At 39.1% G+C, this 23,756-nt stretch overlaps 2 protein-coding genes across 4 annotated transcripts in view; both read right to left on the reverse strand.

Annotated features, from left to right (window-relative positions):
• The window catches only part of LOC124158421 (nuclear pore complex protein Nup160 homolog), a 213,792-nt gene that overhangs the window by 158,884 nt on the left and 31,152 nt on the right, over positions 1-23,756 (reverse strand). For both annotated transcript variants that reach the window (XM_046533501.1, XM_046533500.1), the window contains exons 6-7: positions 15,899-16,119; positions 13,498-13,661 (exon numbers count right to left, since the gene is read on the reverse strand). In XM_046533501.1, the coding sequence (XP_046389457.1) occupies positions 13,498-13,661; positions 15,899-16,119 (385 nt within the window). The remainder of the gene's footprint in view (positions 1-13,497; positions 13,662-15,898; positions 16,120-23,756) is intronic.
• LOC124158422 lies at positions 4,546-9,490 on the reverse strand. 2 transcript variants are annotated; one of them, XM_046533503.1, is made up of 3 exons: positions 7,229-9,490; positions 6,802-7,113; positions 4,546-6,730 (listed from the first exon to the last, which is right to left on the reverse strand). In XM_046533503.1, exons 2-3 carry the CDS (start codon positions 7,105-7,107, stop codon positions 4,592-4,594), a joined length of 2,445 nt encoding a protein of 814 aa, XP_046389459.1. In that variant the 5' UTR covers positions 7,108-7,113; positions 7,229-9,490; the 3' UTR covers positions 4,546-4,591. The 2 variants fall into 2 exon arrangements, with proteins under 2 accessions (XP_046389459.1, XP_046389458.1); XM_046533502.1 differs by having other exon boundaries at positions 6,802-9,490.

Here is a 23,756-nt window from a genome sequence, read left to right on the forward strand (position 1 = left end):
TCATATCATCTTCTCTGTGGTATGTTCATCATTTTGCAATCAATTGCGGAAAAATTTTTGGTATCAGCAGGTTCGTCCCAAAAACATGGTTTACCAATGCACCAACTCCTTCTCCTACCAATAAAAATTGTTACCAATATAATTTATCCTCGATGTTTGGGGACAAAAAGAAGTCATTGGGTGCCAAATCCGTACTGTGCAACAGATGCCAATCCAATATGCCTCTTTTAAAATTACTGCTGTTTTTTCCCTACCTAGCCCAGATTACTGGGGTCATAAAATACAGCAGGGCCATTTCATCTCAAATCAGGCAGATAGTGCAAAATTATGTCAGGTGACCATCACCCATTTCTGTGAAAGTTATATACATGAAAGCAGTATGATCCTTATGATGAATAATGATCACTTTATCCCAGCTCAGAAATGAACCGTTATAAAGTTATCCTCCTTTGAACATTGCTGAGCCAGGCCTCAGAGTAAAAAATGAAAAATCACATACATAAATGCTGATTATGTACTAAGGAACCATGGCCCATAATGCAGTGGTTAGTGTTTCATTTTGAAGAAAATTCATTTATGCACATACTGACATAACTTGCAAGTCATTTGAAGCAATAATAAACAAATAAAAACAGTAAAAATGAGTCGTTATTTAACAATTTATTACAAAAAAGGCCACCTTTTATTTTCTTTAAAATTTCTCAGTGGGTAGTTTAAATGTTCTGCTATCAATTAAAAGAATTAAAAAAGGTTCCAACATCAACTTCTCTGTCTCCATTGACTCGAGGCCATGAATTTTTTGTCTTTAAGTCAGGGTTCATGTCTGTAGTCGGAACTTCTTGGGGATCAAAAAACAGATTTTTTCAAATACCTATTTTTCTGCTTAGGTCTTCTATAAGAGAACTAAGTTTGGTTGATGCCTTTTCAGCCATCTGCATAGGTACTGACTTTACAGAGGCTGCTTTAGAGGTTGTCATGTTTTGCATATGTAATTAGTAGTTTTATAAAAAAAAAGTACTCTTATGAATATTCTCGAGGCTGGTTTTAACTCTTTCAAAACAGTGGAGTTATCTCCTTAGCATGATTGCAGGACTGCACCCCAAGAGACTCTTCGGTCTTCTCCGTATGGAGCACTTATGTTGGACATCTGTTAAGAAGGGTCTTGCCAATAATCACACACTGTCAACATCAACCTTTTTTGATCCTTTCTAGTCGGGATTTTGCATTACCTTGGGCTCCGAGGGTAATTGGTCTCTCTCCGTTTGCGGTAAATGACCCTACCAGCGGCATTGGTTTCTGTCAACTCATGCTTTGTTTTATATGAATTAGCCTTACGGATGATTGTTGCTTGCACGTAAATTAAAGACTTCCAATTGAATTCCTCATTTCATTCTGAGAATTTAAAATTTTAAAGCTCTACCGTCAGCATTAACGAATTCAATGCATTAACAATTTCCATGCTGATTTTATACTAAAATTGAGACATAAGTTAATATTTATGATAGAATTTCGTTTAAAAATGGTAAACGCTGCTCAAAAGACAAGGAATTCAATTCTTAGTTTATATTTTTTGATAAAGAAGCATATACAGTAGAACCTCGCTTTTACGCCCCCGCAATTTACGTTTTCCCGCAATTTGCGACATTTTCGTCGAGTCCCGATGAATTAAGTATCTCTACAATGTTAAGTCTTCCCCGCATTTACGCTGACGAAATTTCAAATGACCCGCTATTTACGCCAGGCCGCCAAAGGGAACATGGCGGATAGCGCGCCGTAATCAAGAAGAAAGAGTTTTCGAGATCGGAGGCAGGGATAACCTTTTTGCAAGAAGGTTGCAAATATAGGAAAGGAAGTTGTATTTACAACCTCCTTGCCTTTTTGGCATACCGGTCACCAGCGCCTATATCATTAATACGGCGTCTTTGAACCACTAAAATAATTCATTCTTCATCTGTTTCTGACCACTATCGCGGGGATCGCGGGATTTCCTGAGACAGGTTGTTTGCGAAGTTTAAATTTCTTTTCAAGTATTGTAGGTTTTCCACTTCACTTGTAAGCATCGTAGTTACAAATATAGACGCTATATTTATACTCGTAGTCGTTATCGTGATGATCCACGCACTGGGCGTTCTCCTTCGCGTACATTATTACCAAGTTCTTCGTTTATTTTTAAATTCGTTTTAATCGTAATCTCCTTTTCCCTGCTTTTTTCGTGACAGCGTCAATAAACGCGAATCAAATACTGAATGGCCTAGAAATGAGAGAGGAAAAATTTTTCAATAGAAGATAAAATAAAAATGTTGGGAAGAGTTGACTCGCATATATAGGCTCACGCGTTTCCCTTGCCAAAGAACTTTGGATTCCAGTGTCCACATTAAACACTGTTATTAAAACTCGCAAAAACATAGAAACTAGTGCAGTGGATTGCGGACCTACTGCAAAGAGGCGAAAATATGTTAAGTACTCGAAATATGATAGACTATAGAAGAAATTTTAAAAGAATGGTTTCAGTGCACCAGGTCCTCGAACATACCCATAAGCGGAGTTATTTTGAAGGAAAAAGCGCAACGTGTGGCAATGAGGCTGGGAATTGAAGACTTCGAGGCTTCAAAGGATGGTTATAAGCAGGTTTAAGACTAGGCATAATGTTGTATACAAAACAATTTGTGGTGAGTCCAATAGTGTTGTTCCCCATACAATGGCACAGTGGAAGGAACATTGTTTAAGTGAGCATATATAGAAGGGTATGCTCCAAAAGACATTTTCAATTTAGATGAGACGGGCCTTTTTTCAATACACTTCCCCATAAGACTTTTAAGAGTTTAGAGGTGAATCTTGCCAATGTGGGAACCATAGCAAAGTGCGTTTAACAGTATTGTATGGTGCTAATGCTAATGAAAAGTTAAGGCCATTTGTCATTGGAAAATCCAAATATCCCAGATGTTTTAAAAATATCAAGACAAGTGAGGAGGATGATGATGATACAGAAATACCAAAAGAAAGCGCAATCAATGCTATATCTGCTGTCAGTGCACTAAGGCTACATTTACCAACTGTTGCAGGAAATGAGAGAGAATTAGAGCTGTTGGACATCATAGAAAAAAGAGTTTAAATAATTTGCACAAATAAAATGACCAATCAAACAAAGATAATGGAATATTTCCAGAAGAAGGCTAATTAAAAGAACATATTGCAATGGTGCTTCTTTTTTCATCACTGAATTCATCCCAGAATATTTAATTTAAATTCGACGATATAAAATTATTTGCTTTCAATTTTAAGAAGACTTCTTGAGAGTTAAGGTTGATACATATTGTTTTTAATTAAATATTAAATGGGTTTAAAGTCAAATATTTTTTTTAGTTCGTCCAAAGATAAAAATATTTTTACTTTAAAAGATTTTTTCAATTTTATAGAGTTAACGGAATATGTTTATCCATTTTACTTATTTATCAGCAATTATCTGTGTTTAAGAATCTCTTTCAGAAGACTGATGTTTTGTATGATCTACCTCACTGAGAGTTCAGTACTAATAAAGAATTTTTTGTTACCATAATTAAAGGTTTTATACTTACTATTCATTTAGAACACTAGGTTGGGACAAGATCTCAATTTCCTCCCATCCTGACTTTTCCTGACTTTTTCCTGACCAAAATCTTGATATATCCTGACTTTTTCTAGCGTTCGCCATAAGTTTTAACGCATGAAGAAAGATGTCATAAGAGGTCATATACAAGGAAATAGCTCAAAATATGCAACACTTCAGTATTTTTTAATTGTAATATCAGAAAAACTTACAAGAAATGTTACTACTGTACAGTACTACACGTTAGGTACTTTGGTACTTTCCAAACAAAATATGGCCACTGTGGACTAGCAATCATTGTGACTTAATCATTAGTCAAAACAGTAAAAAAAACAAGGTGAACAAAACAATCACAATTTACTTATTTTAAGTACACTTCACACATAATAATAGTTCTTTCATAGTGACTTTCCAAACAAAAAATGGCCACTGTGGACTAGCAATCACTGTGACTTAATCATTAGTCAAAACAGTAAAAAAAAAACAAGGTGAACAAAAAAATCACTATTTCCTTATTTTAAGTACACTTCACAAATTATCATAGTTCTTTCATAGTGACTTTCCAAACAAAATATGGCCACCGTGGACTAGCAATCATTGTGACTTAATCATTAGTCAAAACCGTAAAAAACAAGGTGAACAAAACAATCACAATTTACTTATTTTAAGTACACTTCACACATAATAATAGTTCTTTCATAGTGACTTTCCAAACAAAAAATGGCCACTGTGGACTAGCAATCACTGTGACTTAATCATTAGTCAAAACAGTAAAAAAAACAAGGTGAACAAAAAAATCACTATTTCCTCATTTTAAGTACACTTCACAAATTATCATAGTTCTTTCATATTGACTTTCCAAACAAAATATGGCCACTTTGGACTAGCAATCACTGTGACTTAATCATTAGTCAAAACAGTAAAAAAAACTTGGTGAACAAAAAAATCACTATTAATTTAAAGTGCACTTCACAAATTGTCTAAGTTAGAAACTCCATTGTTAAGTTAGAAAGTACCAGTCAACTTTTTTATTTCTTCATCAATGGCATCAGCCTCCTTCTGGCTTGATGCTAACACTTTCATCTTTTTGGCTTGAAGCTCCTTAACTTCAGTTCCAATCATCTTCTCATGGGTCCTTTTTTTTTCGACCTCAGCGTCCTCAGATCGGCGCTGCTTCTTTGCTTCTTCATACTCGGAGCGCGCGTGCCGAAATCTGTTGATCATTTCAGCAGATATTTTTATGTTTTCTACGCCACCAGCAGCGTTGACTGAGTCGTACACTTGGCGCTGAGCCACCAAAGACATATCTAATTGGTTCTCTACTATTATCTCCTTATTGATGGAGAAGCCACGCTCGATGAAAGCTTGGCCATGGCTTATGATCAGAGCCATTTTAATCACTTTCACTAAACCATCTGAGCACTTATAACGATCCCAGATACCTCTCCAGAAATGATCTAGTCTCTGCCTCTGACGATCATATTCTTGACAGGCGTTAGCAAATACTTGTTTGTCACAGAGCACCTTAAAGTCAGACAAAATAGTGTCGCACTCACTTGCAGGAAGCCAATTGCGGCTGTGCAGTTGTTCCAAGAAGCCGTTCAGTCGAGTAGAAACGGCAGTTTTGGAATGTGAAATCAGTTCTGGGTCACAAAAAGTTATGGCTCTGCAGAGTTTGTAATTCAAGGGAGCCTTTTCAAGAATTTTACTAACCATAGCCTTCAGCAGGAGCACACACTCCTCCTTGAACTTCAGCATTTCTGGAGTAGATACTTGTACTTTTTTGAGAGCGTCCTTTACAGAAAAACTAAAATTGAAGTTCTTCACAGGAATCAGATTGTCTTCATTGGTAATGTCAACTTTACATACATCTGACTTTCGATTTACATAATCATTCTTGACAAAATGTCTAAGCAGGTTCGACACTAAGTTCGACAGGTCCGTGTGCAAGAACGGCGCCATTGGGTCATTGGTTTGATAAGTAGTCAAGAATGGCTCAACAAGTCTTGCAACATATGAGAAGAAGGCTAACTTAGGCCCCAACATCTTATCTTCAACAGCTTTTGCAACATACAAGAAGCCGGCAGATTTTATTTTATCCTCTTCAGGTCCAGTTCTCACTTTTTCAATAAAAGTTTTTACGTTTGGCAATATTTTGATGCAATTATCGGCACCAGGTGCATTATTCAACCACCTCACTGCACAATACTTATTTGGGAAAGTAGTAGAGCCTGTCCACTCTGTATACTTACTGCGACGGGCAGGCACATTCTTAAATATATTGTATAAGGCCCTGAGAAACATGACAATATTCCAGCCACACTTACTAACCCCCTCTTTGAAGGAATTATGAACTACGTGCAAACCACAGGACCCCATGAGCAGCAGCAGTGGCTCATCCTCACCAAACTCTGTTTTCATATAAATCTGGAGATCTTTCAGGAACTTGACATTAACATTCGGGCCATCCATGCCAACCATAAGCACATGAGACTGCACACTTCTAGGAATTGCTGTGCAGTATGCCGATATGAGATCAGTCGCCCTTGAGCGACCCAGGAACACTGAATCATAATATTTCGTCACCGTTTCATTTTGATCATCACACCAAAATTTAATGGCAAGATCCATTTGAGTCTTCTGGCTACACTTATTGAGACTCTCGTCAAATAAAACTACCACAAAATCCAGTTTGGTTAACTTAGATGTGATAACATCATGGAAATGTGGGGCTAAACCATGTACAAGTGAATAGGCGATTTTGTTCCGACCCAATTCCATTTTTGCAGCAATCATACTATCTGGGAACATTGTGGGAAATAACTGCACTGCCTTGCCCCCAGAAGACAAAGAAGTATGGCTCGTTACACAATAGATACACCACAAAATCTCAGCTTTGGTAGTATCTTGCTTCATTAACCAGGTGTTAAGACCTTGCAAACCAGCAGTCTTCGGGACGGCGATAACTTCGTTGGTACATCGCGCACATGGGCATGAACATGTGCAGGCAGGTGAAGCTGGTGTGGGGTCATCGGGATCGTCCCGAGGGTCTTCTGCAGTCCCACCCGATGCTGAGGAACCAGGTGCCGCCGCCGTGGGGTTCACCGACGCGGATGTAGAGGTAGAGGGAGTTGCTGTAGTCACCTACAAAAATCAGGCTGGGGTAGAGAACCAGAAAACCCCGAAGATTTTACAAATAACTCACCATCACTTACCTTCTTAGCGGAAGGCAAACAAAATATCTTGATCCCGTAACAGCTCTTCTTGTTCTCGACGGCAGTATTGTGGTGGGTTGATGACAGGTGTTTAGTCAGGGCACCGCGACCCATGTTGCCGAGTTGATTCGTCTTGCAGCACACCGAGCAGTAGAAAGATGTTGGTTTTCCTTCTGGCAATCCATGCTTTAATGCAGTCGAAGTCTTTGGTGAGAAGCAGCTGAAATGAAGCTCCTTTGACCAATCCTCGTTCCAATACGTCTGCTTTCCCCCGACCATGACTAGAGACGAAATGGGCCTCAGCATTCGGGTCTGAAAATAATACAATCTCATTTTGAACTACAGCACCATTAAGTTTCAATGAATAGTCGAATGGAGTGGATAAAATAACACGACAGTGAGTTTGCTAATATTCGTGACAGCCTACCTTCAATGAAGAAAACGCAACCTCCGCTGCTCTCCAGGCACACCGACTCGTCCGGACTCGTCACCGTCGCACTGTTATTGTTGACCCGCCGCGGGCGTAGACCCGGGGAGCGCGTGGGATGGCGGGGGGTGTGGGGGGAAAGGCGCGGAAAAGGAGCGACCGTGGAGCCAAGGTTTAGAGCCTAAGGTTGCCTCACTCGCTTCTGCGCATGAGCCTACCAAGCCGCTACTATGTCACAGACGACCCAATGCAACTTTGCTATTGCATTGTCGTATGGTAGTACAGAATTCATTTAAGGTTCCTGAGACGCTGCGTCGCCATGCGTTCAACACAATGTAGTCAATATTTCCTGCGCTTTCTCCGTTAATGGTCTCAGTAGTCCACAAATGATAAAATGACTTTTTGTGGAAGAAGAGCGCGTTACACTGCCGTGTATGCCGGCCTCCCGCTATACAGTGGCGACGTGCTCAAACTGTCAGAAACGAAGAAAGCTGGACGAAACGTCTCATACTACACGTGGGCACTTGAATTTAGGAATCCTTTTATTTCATGGATATACAAATCGGCACCAACAACCTCTTAATACCCCTCACACGTTAAAAAAATATCGCTGAAAGTGAATCGGTCAAAATTAATATGTATATATACCAAAGAAGTGATGTACAAGATTTGCGATGCTCCTATCACATGTGATAAGCTAGATTTTTTTCCACTTTTGAGATAAATTACCTAACATACTTATTCGTGCAAAGACAATTATGTTTTTACATCATCAACCCGAAAGGCATGACCTCCACTGTATCCCCATTGTAAGAAATCATTCAACCTCATTTCTAGACGTGAGACTAAAAACTAGTTGTAATTTTATTATTTTGTACGCCATTAAATAATACAGAGCAATTTTCCAGGCAATGGCTGAGCAGAATAACCCATAACATGTGATAATTGAAGTTCAAAAATATTTTAGCGCATTAAAAATATTTCTCAGGCATCACGGGAAAGATCGTAAATCGCATGATAGAAACCTATATTTTTTATGGTAATTATTCCTTCACTCGAACAAGCTATAAATTGGTAGTCTTGCTAAACTTCTAAGGTAAATTAGGATAAACCGTTTCAATTTTTTTTCTTTTCACGTCATATGTACTTGCAACTGTATTGAATCAGAACCTCTTCCAAGTGAAGGATTCTTTTTACTTTTGAGATTTTAGCCTGGTTATCCGATCAAAAGTCATTAATTCAGGTATTGATACTTTGCTCCAGATTTATTGGTAATCTTCATTGCGTTCAGACTTTATACTTTTCTCTATTCTCAATTATCAACTAATTTTTCCAGAGCATGATAATGAACGACAAGACGCATGGTGAGAAAATAGCGTTTTGCAATGACATGGTCATCCTTAGTGAAAAGCATATGCATATATGTGTTTTAGTTTTATTTAGCTGATAGCATACCTGACGGGTGATCGAGAGGAGCTTTAAAAGTAGGCATATGAATTCAATTATAGTGCATCTGAATTAGCAATCGGTAATTTCAAAATTTATTTTATAATCAATGATCGTTATTTTTAAGTGACTCACATTGCTGAATGTTTTCTAGAAATTTTCTAAAAATGCTTTGACTCTTCTGAATTCTCTCTGAGCTCAATATTGAAGTTGGTTCCTTTTCAATAGTCTAAATTATTTGCTAAACGTTTGCCTAATTGGAACCGCTGCAGCAAGCGATGTAAAATTTCAACCCTTTTCACTTTTTGCACTCGTCACATGTTTATTTTATTTTTTGATTACTCCAAAGGATTTCATGCATGCATGCATGCATGAGAGGGTTAAGAGTGTCTAAAGGCCGTTTTACACGGTACACGGAATTGCGCAGTCTGACGTACGTGCGAAGGCGCAATCAAAATTGCGTCGTGTAAAGCGGTGAATTGCTAGAACACATGCGAGAACCTTGCCATGCAGCGGCAGGCAGAGCGACGCCAGCACTCCTTGCTTCGGCGGTGAAGGCGGCAGCCCAGTTCGGCACGGGTTAGCACGAGGGGAAGGGAGGCGGTGAGACAGCGCGGCGCGGGCGTTCTCGGCTCATCTTGCGGCTGTCGCTTGCCGCCAGTGCGGCGTGCGGTGGCCGGCGGCACAGCAAAAGGCACACAATCCGATCCATCCTGACTCTTCGGGCGCTCATCCTGACGATTTCCTGATTTTCCTGACCAAAACTTTTTTTCCTGACTATTTCCTGACTTTCCTGACTTTCCTGACTTGTCCCAACCTAGAGAACACGATCCATATGAAAAATAGAACATTTAAATATATTTAAAGGGGTTATTTTTCATTAAATTGTGCCTAACCTCGATTTTACACTTTCCCGCGATTTACACTTTTTTCCCTTGTCCCCCTCAAAAGTGTAAAAGAGGGGTTTTACTGTATTTTTTTCGCAAACTAACTGAATGAACAATTGTATGACTGCGGTCCCTTGCCACAAAGAGGGGTAATATAAGATGAGGGATCTACGTTCATGCTCCCGGATTTCGGCAGTTATGGCCTGTGCTGGGTGCCGAAACTAAGACTCTGCAAACCCACGAATGTCATAAAAGGAGAAGATCAAGGAAATGTGTGATTTCAGCATTCGTTCACTTGCATAGGAAAATCTCTGACGAAAATTTTCGCCTTTGGTCTCCTGGGTATGGAAATGTCCTGACATATATTTTCGTCATTGGTAGTGAAAGGGATAACTCTTTATAGAATGCGAGCATTTGGTTAGCTTGAACCCTCCAGTAATTTTATCAAGTCAACCATCAGATTCAAATAGCATTTTGGCTACTTTGTAGACATCGTGAATGCGGTTTAGACACCCTGCAGACAAACAAGTTGCCTTATTTCCTAAAATAAGTTTCTTTGAGGAAATCATGAATTTTCTCCAATTCATGGGTGATTTTCACCAACTCAGACGCAATGAGGAACTTGCATGGGTCGTAGATTGCTCTAAAAACTATTTTGAATAAGTCAAATGGATACATTAGCTCACAAAAATACCTTCAGTTTCTCCATTCAACATCAATAGAAATAAAGAAATTGCATTTCAAATCGAGAAAAAATTCTTTGAGCCGACCACTGCGCGAAGACACCCGAGCGTTGCCGAGGCCAGGCGTCACGTCATAGGTGCCTAAACAACTGTAGGGAGTAGGGAAATAAGCTGAGGGCATGGTGTAAAATTTGTTTTGAGGGAGTATTTAGCCGCTCATCGTCACTTTATTTTGTTCTGTTATTCTTGGGCAAGTTTTCCTATTGCTATTGTGCCTAGATTATTACTTGGGATATTAATAATAAGGCATCGGGATGATGAAGTACAAGCGTTTCACTTTGTGTGTTTTAGTTATCAGAAAAATGGCTGATAACGTTGCCACTCGTTCGAATAGTACACCTGAAATTCATCTATGTCTACATATTACCCCGCAAGCAGCCTAAAAGGCGTGTGGCATGGAGTGTTAGGACACCAGCCTTTTTTTAGGACACCAAAAATTGATGTCACGACCCTCATGGAATTTGTTAAGATAAATTATTGCTATACGTCGGCGGCAAATCGAGTTGTAAAAGAAACTTGTAATACTGGAGGATAAAGATCATAAGCTGTGCTTTTGACATTAGAGTAAGCTGTGCTGTTGAATTTGGCAACGCCGGATTAGCGGAGAAGGTAGTCCTATCCGTCCTACGGTACGAATTCACAGCAAAACGGTCTGCACACAATCCACATGTGAGATCGCGAATCGGTTCCGCTGCTAACACACACACAAGCTACAACCTATTTCAATAATATAGGTAAATCCATAAACAATATACTACCATATATCATAAAAATATAGTGGGAAATAGGCAAATACTCTTATCAAAAACTGGATGTCACTGTCACATTCTTACATTCGTCACGCACAACTTACAATAACAGAACTCGTTATGATGAATACAACTATTTATTAACTGATTTAAATTAGCCCACGCATGTGACACAGGTCACTTTTCTCACTACTATTCGTTGAAATGATAGAATAACAAACTTCACATACAGTTTTGATCTTGATAGCGTGATCGTGAAATGTCATATCTGCGGTGAACAACGGAGATTAGCACGCCACTGACAATTTTTACACATTTATCGATAGCGTAATAGCACTTTTTACAATTCAATCACGATGGAACACAGATAACTCTTGGCCGATATTTTTCAACCTTGTCAAACTTTGTGCATTACAACCACTGGCACAGTGATTATTAGCAGTAGCTTAACGGGAGATGTCATGTCAAAAATAACACTATTTAGGCACAAAAATGCTCCCAGATGTCTCCAATCAGCGAGAAAAAAGTTGCATTGACTGGAATTCACCTCATAATACAAGCACAGGCAGTCCTAAACGACGAATTCTCCGATACCTACGAATAAATGGATGAAGTTATCGTATATAAAAGCTAAGCGGATATTAGTAAACATCAAAATCGTTCTAATTACATACTTAAATGAATGATATGCCGTCGATAACATCAACTTACAATTAACGTATACCCTTCCAACAGCCGTGGCTCATACTCCTAAAATGATGTTATTTAGGTATTATAAAATATTTGGTTTAACTGCTCCAGTTTTATATTTTATGCCCTTAATCAGATATTTATATTATAAATAATGCAAAATATGAGGGATTCCAAGCCTCTATCGTCGGATTTTTTGCTTTAAATATAAAATAATCAACACGTCTAACAAACGAAGCTCTCACAACAGCTGGCAACTATTACAAACAATCACAACAATAGCTTCGCGTGATGTTTAGACACCTTTGACGTCATAGAGGCTTCGTCGGAAGTGGCTTGGGGGGTGAGGGAGTTTTTCCCGCGCTTTAAAATTCGTTATATTTATCATTGAATATCTCACGAAGGAAAACTCAGATTTACATGCGGTTTTCTTTGTTGTATTCAGAAAATAATTTTCTGTCCGCCTGTGAAATAAAGAAATTCATACAAGTTCCCCATTTTCATCATTTTTTTCCTTCTGCTCATGCTTCTCTTACCAAATTGTTTTTCGAGGAGTATATTTAAGCTGTATTTTTTTCACTACATTGGCAGCTCACCGACGCGACGAATCGTCAACAGCACGGCACCGTGCTTTCAAATAACCATTGGTCTCAATGGATGTCTTCAAACAAGTGGAATCGGGCAATTGACAGCACGGTGTTGTTGACGTTCAGCAAGGCAAGGTTCAATGCACCCCGGCGGTCCGCCGTTTATGGTGTGAAACACACACCGTGCTACCTTGAGGCTACTTTCAGATGCGACGACTTTTTGCCGGCCGCCGTTCACGGCACGGTGCCGTGAAAATCAGGCCACTTTCATAAGTGACATCTCACAGCACTGTGCCGTGAACGGCAGCCAATGGAAATTCGTCGCGTCGGAAATCAGCCAATGCAGTGAAAAAATTAAGGCTTAGATGTACGCCTCGAAAAACAATCTCATTAGAGAAGCATGAGCAGAAGAAAAAAATGGTGAAAATCGCATGAGTTGGTGAAAATCGCCCATGAATTGGAGAAAATCGCAATAAACACAAAATTCGCTTATTCATGGGAAAACCCCGGAATTTGCGTTAACGCATTTGCAACTTTTGCATGTCCATACTAGTGATGTACTTTTACATAGCTACCATATGCATTTCTTACTCATAAAAATCATGCCGTTGTACCTCAGAGGTGAACATGGAAAGATTGCGCAGGGTTTTTACTCCAGAGGATGTGTTAAATTTACTGCCATGAGTGGGCATCCCATGGCATATATACTGCAAAGAGTATTGCATATCAAACTTAGAGAAGCACGTAGTTTTGAAGGATATAGCTGGTTAATAGACAACATCTGTCTTGCCGAGTAATTTCCATTACACTAAGGGTCTGATTTTTTCAAAAATCATCTTCAGACACTATTATAGGGATTATTGCAATTGAAAATTACTTTGGTGCCAAAAACCTGTATAGACTGCATAGGATAGCCTGCATGCTACACATGTATCCCATTATATATGACAGAGAGTTAAGCCTTAATCAGCATTCTCACGCTTGGAGCAGCTTGGATGGCACGCTACTGGCAGAAACCATGTCTGAACAACCCATAAGTTTGCATTCAATATGAAAACCCAGCAGTTCCACTGACCCGATCAGTTTCCATGCAGAACTTACTAGAAAAAATTAAGTTTCATTCTCACTCACTTCCAGCCCTTGGTGGAATAGACAAACATTACTCACCTCAGGAGCATAGATGGTAGCCAGTCGAATCAACTGATAAATTCCAGACTCCAAGACAGGCTTGAGGACACAAAAGGCACACTCATTAGAGAAACACATGTATGCCCCCAGGAACACAGTGTTTCCATCACTACTGACAGCTTTCCTCAGCATATGGTTCTGGGCTGCAAAATAATTGATGGATAAGCTTAGGAATAGATGGAGAGAGACATATATGAGCTGGAACTACAGTCATTAACATGATGAGCCAATGGGCAACCCATCTTTTCATGTGTGATTGGTATGGAGGATATGTACTATACTGCAAAAATGGAGTCACGCAAGACAAGAGGAGCAAATGAGGTGTCTGAGCATGAAGTGAGGTACGTACATATGTCCTACAACACTGATCTATTTAGTGCTAACCGCCCAATGACAACAGGAGTGCAACTACAAGCTTATAATAAAATACTACAAAGGGTCATGGCAGCCAAAAGTACACTAATTTCATATGTTTCACAGCCCAGCAAAATTAGCTCACCAGGGCTGAGAAAATCTTGCATTTTAAAGGAGCTCGACCCACCTTCCTCAGAAGGATAAATTGCAACGTCACAAATTGCCAACTTTAGGTTAGACACATCAACATGCACATGGATAATACAGGCACAGCCAAAGTCATTAGCTGCGGGTGAAACTATCTTGGCTGCAACCCTCCAACCACCCATCTACTCTGCCACATCTCAGTGAACTAGCCAAGGCCAACACTATTTCCAGATGCAAAGCTACACTCATACTGGGTCCATCCCAAAAACCAAGGGTCTTCTGGGACCCATATTTCATCAAATGCATTGTGGAGTGAGCAAGTCCTCTTGCCACCTCACAAAGTGAATCTTCAGACACTTTTTCTCTTCTCAATCTGACGATAAGTAGACGCCTGAACCTTCCACTAACTTGGATGCCTTGTTCTTCTAATGCAATGCATCCTATCACAAATTGTCCAAAATTTTAAACAGTTGATATTACCAACAAGAACTTGCTTAACCTTTCCCTGAGACAGTGCAGGGAACTTTTGGGTCCCAAAATAATGAAATTATACATAGAAGAACTATTTTAACCACATGTTTCTTATTAAATGCATTAATATATCTTTCAAATGATGGAGTGGAAGAACTTGATTTCATCTATTTTTCCTAAAATTTACATTGCATGAGGAGCCAAAATGCCCTGCAAAGCTATTTTCCCTTGGACAGCAATTCACAATGTCTAATCGCATAACTGTGACAACTCATTCACCCCACTCATTGATTTTATTACTTATCCATAGCATATTGTACTTACAGTAATTGAATCAAATTATTTCACCAAGTCCTATACACAAGGATGTTTAATTGGATGTATCAGAGGGCATCTAAGCCCTGAGCAGAGATCCAATGGAGATTCTACTCAAAGCAAATTTCAGTAGCAATAAATTTTTCTCTCATTTTTCTCTAATACAATTAAAGGTCTACGGTGCATTCAAAATTTGGCAACTTTAAATTCATACAATTATAAGGGAATTCTTGATGCTAAGCCATCTGGTTGGCATGATAGGAATATTGCCATTCAAAGATAATATGTAATTTGTAGTATTAATAGTGTATTCATAAAATACTAATTACTTGGTTTTAGAAATCCCAGTTTAGACGAATGGCAATGGTCAATTTTAACCTCATTTGAAAAAGGCCAGATTGGCGCCCATGCGATTCCACTCCACGTGACGTCACAGGGACCTAGTTTCTATACGAGTAGATAAGAGTTTTACATTGTCTGAGATTACTAATGCATGCATGAGGCACAGAGCTCAGGGAAACATCTCTTAATAATCACACATTAAAAATAATTAGGTTTGGAAAGTTTCCTTCGTTTGATAGGGGAATAATAATCCTTATTTAAGGCAAGCGCTGCCTGCTAGCAGGGTACTCGGCTACCTGCTAGCAGCCTGCGTCATATCAGCGCTCATGGCTCGCCCCAAGGTCACCTCACACGCCAACAGCTGGAACCAAAAATACGTCACACGGACTTTTCCCAGCATTCCAGCTAAGGCGTTTTCGCACGCTTGAAATTTTTCACTTTCCGTTTAATCGCAAAAATTAGATATCGTCATTCGAAAATCTTAGAGCATGAAATGCGCACTCCAGGAGTAATAATCTTTCGATTTAGGCAATAAAAAAATTATAGGAAACCACCCTATTATGCATAATATACATGGGTACTAAGTAACTCAAAGACAGTCTCATTTTCAAGGAATGTAAACAAGCATTACATGGACTAGAACTTACATTTTAGGAGGCACAGATAATTCTATAGTTATTTATTTGTAGCCAAGCAGCTGGTGTGACTCTGAACACTGCATAACTAACTGGCTTCACAGAAAGCAACTCACTTCCTTGAAGGAGTCTGCGGCCAGACTCAGCTGTCCCCTCCAATACGTATGTGGCCAGCTTGCACTCCTTGTGCGCAGTGGACCACATCCTCAAGCGGCCATCTCGACAGAGGCAGAAGAGGAATGTCTCGTTGGCGATGGGATGCATCACCATTCCCATAGCCACCTCTCCCCCACTTCCAAAATTCACCCCAAAGTTTCCACTCGCGCCAGCACGACTCCTGCAACCAAAACAAACGACTCAACACTCTTCAAGTAGGCCCAGAAAACATTTACAAAACTGGGTGTGCTCAAGGAGGAATGCCCAAGAGCATTTACACGGCACACGGAATTGCGTAATCTGACGTACGTGCGAAGGCACAATCAAAATTGTAAAGCGGTGAATTGCTAGAACACATGCGAGAATGCGTGGACGTGAGACGGCAAAATAGCCCATGTTCTAATTTCGTTCATGCATTCGTGCAATTCCACGCCATTCCATGCAGCTCTAACCTGTGCAATTCCGTGTACCATGTAAAACGGCCATTAGGGATATGTTTTTAGGAGTAAGTAACACAACAATTGATAAGTCAGTCAAAACTACAAATTAAATTATTTGTTTTGATTTTACCAATTTAATAACAGAACTTCGTAACAATATAACATTTTAAATACTAAATATATTCGAAATATTGAAATTTTATTTAAAAAATTTAATTCGAGATAATTGTAAGCCCAGCTCGAGTTCGCACTTCACTACCGTGTTTGTAAACAAAGCTCGAAGCAATTGTTGACCATCGGTAATGTCCATGTTCCTGTCGAGGAATCGAGCAGTTTGATTTCACTTCCTCAGAATGTTTGCAAATAAGTTTCATCGGAAGGTGAGCTCATCAACAAAATGTTCCAGAATATGTTTCCAATTCGTGTTGCATTTGAGAAAATGATAAACAAATCGCATGGTCAGTCTTTCAGTTTTTGTGATGTTTGTTCTCATATGTTAATGAAATCCCATGATTTTCTCATGGGGTACGTGGTATGTTTACGTGGTATGGTACGAGATACGTGGTATGTTTACAAGTTGGTAAACCATCCGTTGTATTTCTTCCTTCGCTTCAAGGGCGCAGCTAGGAATTAAGGATAAGCGCAGCTAATACTGGCGGGTCTGTAGGGTATAGAAAACTCGCCAAGGTAAGCGAGAGGTGTGGGGGCCCTCCCCAGACATTTTTTAAGATAAATGGTTCAAAATGGTGGGTTTTGCGGCTGTGTGAATAGTTAAATATGTTTCGTTTGTGACTCATGCGTCCTGCTAATATTATTAACAAAATGTTTTTAAAAAAGATTTTCTGAGCTTTTGGGGGGGAGGGTTTATCCCCCAAATCCCCACTCGCTGCGTCCCTGCTTCGCTTCGCTATTTTTATTTAGCTTCATCCAATTTATCTTGCACCTGATAACAAAACAAAAACTGTTGTTTATCAGAAGGCGCTTGATGCAAGACATTAAACCCAAATGTGTAGGGCACCGTGGTGCGTTTACTCATGCAGCACATTAACGCAGTGGATTTTTTCCAAATAGAGATACTATAACTGGCACGTCTAAAGTCCATTGATACAAATACTGCTTCATCGGGGCTTTTCTTGCACTATTTTGAGCATCCGTCAAGCGTCGGCCTAGCATCGCATTAACCTGCCCCGTGAGCGGGCCAAGTTTACACAACAGACATAGACCTAAAAACATTTTTTTACGGTTAATAACACAAATAGCCAACAACTGAATGCGTATAATCATATTTATTTCATCAATATTGTCACATTTAATTTATAATAAATGAAATATGATTAAAAACGATACAGCCGCTCTTGATTTATAAATGGTGTAACTAAACTGTAAGTTCATTGATTGTTAGGCGGTACGAAGTTCGCCGGGTCAGCTAGTATACATACACATATATATATATAAGATAATACACTAAATAACCATGGAAGAAATAACCTCTAAGGCCAAATGTTACCACAAGATCCACTCCTTTCTCCTCTTCTTCCATGGAACTTGTAAAATTGAGGCTTCATCAAGTCCACTCATTAGAGATTAATCCAATAACTATCATGAATAGAGATATAGCATGGAAGCACTGTATTCTTATAAAATCTTTGAATTCAAAGATTCAATCAAATCCATGTATTTGATCATCCATCAATTCACTTAATGAATAATACATCTGGTAGAGCTTCACTAGCAAGAGGTTTCAAGATAAAATACATACATAATAGCACATCCATCAAAATCACGATAGATCGGTGATATGACATTCCTCTTCTGTGATTCACCTACCAAAACGGTACAAGCGACAAGAAAAAGAACATCCTGATGTTGACAGGTAAAGGTATAAATGTAGGCCAAGGCAATTATGACAAGGTGGAGCAATAATATCATGATGGAGGAAACGTTAACTGCGCCAGTCACAGTGCAGCAGTGCAATGGATGGCAATCCATAATTTGCTTCCAAATATAAATTCATTGAAAGAGACCAAATGGCATAAGCATAAAAAGGAGCTTCAAGAAGAACCTCATTCGTATGGCTGTTGGACAATGCCCGTAGCTGCTTGTAGAAAAGAGAATGAAGAAGAACAACAAACATACATTCATAACATTTGTGAACTTAGAAAGGACTTTCGATAACGTAAATTGGAATAGAATGCTCAAATCCTGAAAAAAGTTGGGAGTGTTTTATGGCCAGAGAATTTTTCACAATTTATATAAAGGCCAAGTGGCTGCAACACCTGGATTCAGCAACAAAGAAGCAAGAATAAGGATAGGAATGAGACAAAGGTTTCCTCTGTCCCCCATGATTTTACACATGTTCATTGAGAAAGCTACTGCCAACAAAATAGAAGACAAAGGGCCAGTGTCGAAAATCCACAATGAGAAAATTTACAGACTGCGATTTGCCAATGACATGTCAGTCAAAGCAGAGTCGAGGAGACCTGAAGAAAATTCTTTTAACTTAGGAAAAATTACATAAACTAGATATACATACGCTGAAAATCAATGCAAAGGAAACAAAAGTATTTGTCTGCAGTAAAACAGAAGAGGCGAGGACCAACCTGAAGCTAGGAAACCATGAAGGGTCTAGCAGGTTAAGATGGTGAAAAGTGCCCCAAGAACTTTTGAAAAATAAAAATATACACTTAAAGTGCATAGAAAATTATGCGTTTCCCCAAAGTTTCAGGCCTTAACAATGGCAATTAACCCCCAAAAAAATTGAAACACGATTTTTAGTTTTTTAACCATATCTCCAGTTTTTATTTTTGTAATATCATTTTTTTTATATATACAATAGTATGATATACCATCATGATTTCAAAATTTTTTGGCTTAAAACTAAAGTTTTACATAAGTTTGAATTTTTAAAAATTAAATTAAAAATTTTAAGAAACAATAGACACGCCGAAAAAAAATATATTGTTACCCATACATCCAAGCATAATTATAGTTTTTTTCAGATTTTAAAAATTGGTGGACAACAGTCAAAAACACGAATAACTGCTTTGCACGATTTTCATCCATGTATTCCAAGAGGACATTTGATTTGAATGTTGAGAGCAACAATTGTTGATCAGTTTGTAATATTATTGATTAAGAATAAATGTTAACATAAACAATACCTATCACATTAATAATAATAATAGTAATTAATTATGTAGTATACATAATTAATTATGAATACAACCATACTGCTAAGCTTCAAGTTAGTCTTCAAGCCTCGAGAAATACAACGTCAGCCGAAAATGTTTTTTTTCATTTCTCCTGACAGTAAATAACCACATCTCACCAACTGACCTTTTCCAGCCTATCATGTTCAATTCTCCCAGTTTCAGGAGGCCAAATGCTAGCAGGGTTCCCACTCTACCTGAATAATGAAATTCACGACTTTTTCCAGGTTTTCACGGTTATTTTTCAGGTTTTCACGGTTTTTTTCAGGTTTTCACGGTCTCAATTTCGCTAAATTCACGGTCCGTTAATAAGCCAACAATAAGAAAATCAATGGCCGTTTATCAACAGAAAATTAACGCACGCGAAAAACGCCGTGAATGTTAACGCCGCAATGAAAAGTGATATCTGTTGTATCTGTTATGAAAAGTGATATGACGTGATCTATCGTTCGCAAAATTCAGGCCCGACAAAAGCAGCAGCCCAACCGCGCTCTTGCCTGGACGCCGAACACCCTGCGGACCTTCTTCTGTCCGGACACTCGAGGTCCTTTATTCATTCCTCGCTGAGAGATTGTTTTTTGCGCACATTGTTATTACTGCACAGTAACCGAATTTCCCTCACCCCAATATTTCTTATTTTACAGAAAATATTTCATTTAAATTGTTTATATAATACATATATTAAATTGATTCTTTCTTATTTAATGGAAAATATTTTATGAAAATTGTTACAGAACATACTAAATCGAAAAACAATTCCATACACCGTATTAGCACGAATCTAAGACGAACACGATTCTAAGACTACCCTCCTTTTATGGAACTCCACTAGAGGAAAATCTTTCTTTCCAAATAACGATACGATTATAAAATGAATGAAGAAAAACGAACAATGCTTTATTTTTTGCTAGGTTGCCTATGTCCCAGGAAACACAGGATTTATGCGAGTAATTAAGATATTCATTAAAGGTTTCAAACAATATTTTAGATAATAACAGGAAAAGTAGTACTTTATCAAGACACACAGGTCATATTGCTGATTCGACCCATATCTCTTTCAAAATTCTGAAGGAAAACGCCACCTCACTAAAAAAATGTTTGCTCTCCACTCGGCATTTACACTGCTATTATGGATTTCAGGCTAATGTAAAAATTCTTATCCATCAAACACCATTTCCAGTACACGTATTCACGAGAGCAATGTGCATGTTGAGCCTAAAACAACCGCATTCGCCGGCGAAGTGACTGGTTGTGAGATGGATCACGAAGGCCAAAAATAGTCTATTACTTGAATTGTTCCTGTCTAATGAATATATTTTTAATATAATTGAGGTAGTGTGTAAAGCGTGAACAATGTTGCGTTAATCGTCAGTGGCACGCCCACCTGGATCTTCGCCTTCATATCACTACTTGTTTTCTCCAGGTAGCTCACTCTACCCCCACCCCTACCGTCATGTGCTAGCGGACAACCCAAGGTGCTCTATAATATTCACGCGCATCTAGCCCGGATTCTTTTCTTCATGTTCAATTATTTTCAGTCCATCTCTTAAAGTTCTCAAAAGTTTCTTCGGAGGGGCCATGGTCCGAAGACGAATAAAATTAAACTAGTGAAAATGAAACCTGACTTTATTAAACCCACATGGAAAACACTCGATGGTTCGAAGTCCAGCCACCCTGGAAAGTAGGGAACCACTCGTACGAGGTGAAGTTCGGAACTGATGCTATCGCGTACGGAGGTACGCTGAGCATACTGCAGAGGGCGAAGCGTGACCATATGACTGCGCCATTAAATTTTTTACCCTAAAGATACACATTCTTTTCTAACTATCGTAGCACCAGATGAGCAGATAAATTCGGATTGTTAGTAGGGAGAAACAAAAATCCTGAGAAGATATCCCTTCGTCAGTAACTCTAGACAAGTGAGACTTATAGTATAGCTCGTAAATTGATAACTGATAACGACCTGACATCATGTTTTCGGAACAAAATGCCGAATTAACTGCCGAGAAGCGCAGCTACGAGGATATCGCGTTTCGCCAAAAATCACCATCGTATTATTCCATCTATTTCCTTGCTTAAAATACGTCGTTTTTGGTCTCGTTTTTTTTTTAATTACGTGCAAATTACTAACATTTCAATCTAATAAAAGCATAATAGCAATTGCTGAATATCATTGTTAAATACCTTTTGGGCTAATAGGTGACTCATGCAGCTGTTGCCCTCCAGGAACTGGGAACTTTGAAGGAGTTAGGCTGAAAAAGGTCAGTGGGTGAGAAGAGGGGGGAGCACGAAACACGTTTCTATTGTTCTCGTGTAAGTCGATATTTTTTCGAAGCTAAGGTCTTCGTAATACGATCCCTGCGAGAGCTGGGACCTTTTTTATTTTGAATATGAGGAAAGAGTCAGAAGGGGGGAGGCGAATGCTGAATGGAGGGGGATAAAGGTTCTTGGGAAATGCGGTAATGTTACTTTCCCACGGCACTGAGCTTCTCCCAATGGTAGTTCCATCTCTTGGGGAAGATTCCAACTATGTGCTTGTCGTTATTAGTCATAAATGACACATTGCATTTATTTCCTCTCATTTTCGTCAAATGATGGTTAAGGGAAAATTCTGCGTCGGGACCGCGATCTTCAAACGATAAACGATACTTCGGGGAGCGATAGATGTGGGAAAAAATTACATTGTCTATAAGGAACTTTATTTGGGACCAGAAACGGTGAACGATCAATGCGGGAACGATAGATCAAGGTTCCACCGTATAACTTTTCTTTCGAAAGCGGCAGTGTTATGACTTCTTTTCTCTGCTATCGTAATACTCTGAAACCAAAAATGAATCGATCTCTCTAATCAGAGGCAAATCATGTTCCCTTCATACCGTTGCTTTGGGAAAAATGGAACGACTTTGTAGCAGTTTATATCGTGACGGCATTGAGGCTTTAACGTCACAATCATAGGCAGATCCAGGGAGGGGCACGGGGGCACATACCCCCCAGACACTTAAAAAATATGCAAGATTTTGAATACGGTCACATTATCATTGCGCTCGTTTTGTATCATGAGGTATCCTTGTGCCCCCCCAGAACAAAATCCTGGATACGGCTTTGCTTGTTCTCCCCCACTCCCCAGAAAGAAATCCTGGATCCGTCTCTGGTTAAAATTTAGGTAAATTGTAATCAATCACACAAAAATTTTGTAAGTTGATCAAGCTCTAACTTGAATGGAGCCGAACCCAGGGTAAAGCAGGCGATCTCGGAAACACGGCAGAAGTGCACCCGGCGATTGATGGGCACGCACGCTTTACCTGCTGCCTAAAATGGCAATTCGCGATTCCAGCCAAGGGAGACACCACCTGGCGGAGAACACTGGAAACAGAGGAACGATGGTCATGACGCGGTAGTGCTCTGAGGAATAGTGGAAATGAGAACTTTACACTGTTTTATTGACTAGTTTCGGGGTGATACCTACTTTTTGGTTTCAAAGCAGTTATTACCGTTACTTGAGGTTGAGATATTCTTTAATTCTACGACCCTGTAATAACTGCAGCACAAGTGGAATTGTTTCAAAGCGAGGCGACGGCTGTTGTTCCCGCACGTAGGTAGGAGCAGAAAGCTCTTGCTTAGGACGATTTTAAAGGAGATACGTTGGTTTTACATGTTAAAGCTATTAATATTGTGTTATTTAAATTGAAAATCGGTCATGTGTCAGGTTACGAAGTAAAAGAAGAAAAATAGCATATATCCAATGCATCAAAGTATCCGATATCCGTGATCGCTGTTTTCGTGATTTTCAATATAACATACTCAATATTTACATCGCCATTATTATGAGCGGGATGGTATTTGCCCCTGTTAGTCTGATAAATATGTTTTTTTCTTCTGTGCGCGATGTGCTATTGAACAATTTACCTAAAGTTGCTGAGTATAGTAACTCAAGATAGACATTAAGTTTCAATAGCAAGGAGGATGAACTTACTGAACCATTGAACCAACGATTTTTAACAGCGTCCCACGATGTAAATTAGTAATATATGCATTATGGTAAACATTATTAGCTTACTTTGATTGATTCCAGGTGTCAATTCAGTAGGCAATTCGAAGTCATACATAGTCACAGAACATACTGCTTTCAGACAAGAAATGTACGACTTTCACCTATTCAAGACAATGAC

The sequence above is a fragment of the Ischnura elegans genome, chromosome 5 (assembly GCF_921293095.1).
Source record: "Ischnura elegans chromosome 5, ioIscEleg1.1, whole genome shotgun sequence".
Taxonomy (NCBI): Eukaryota; Metazoa; Arthropoda; class Insecta; order Odonata; family Coenagrionidae; genus Ischnura; species Ischnura elegans.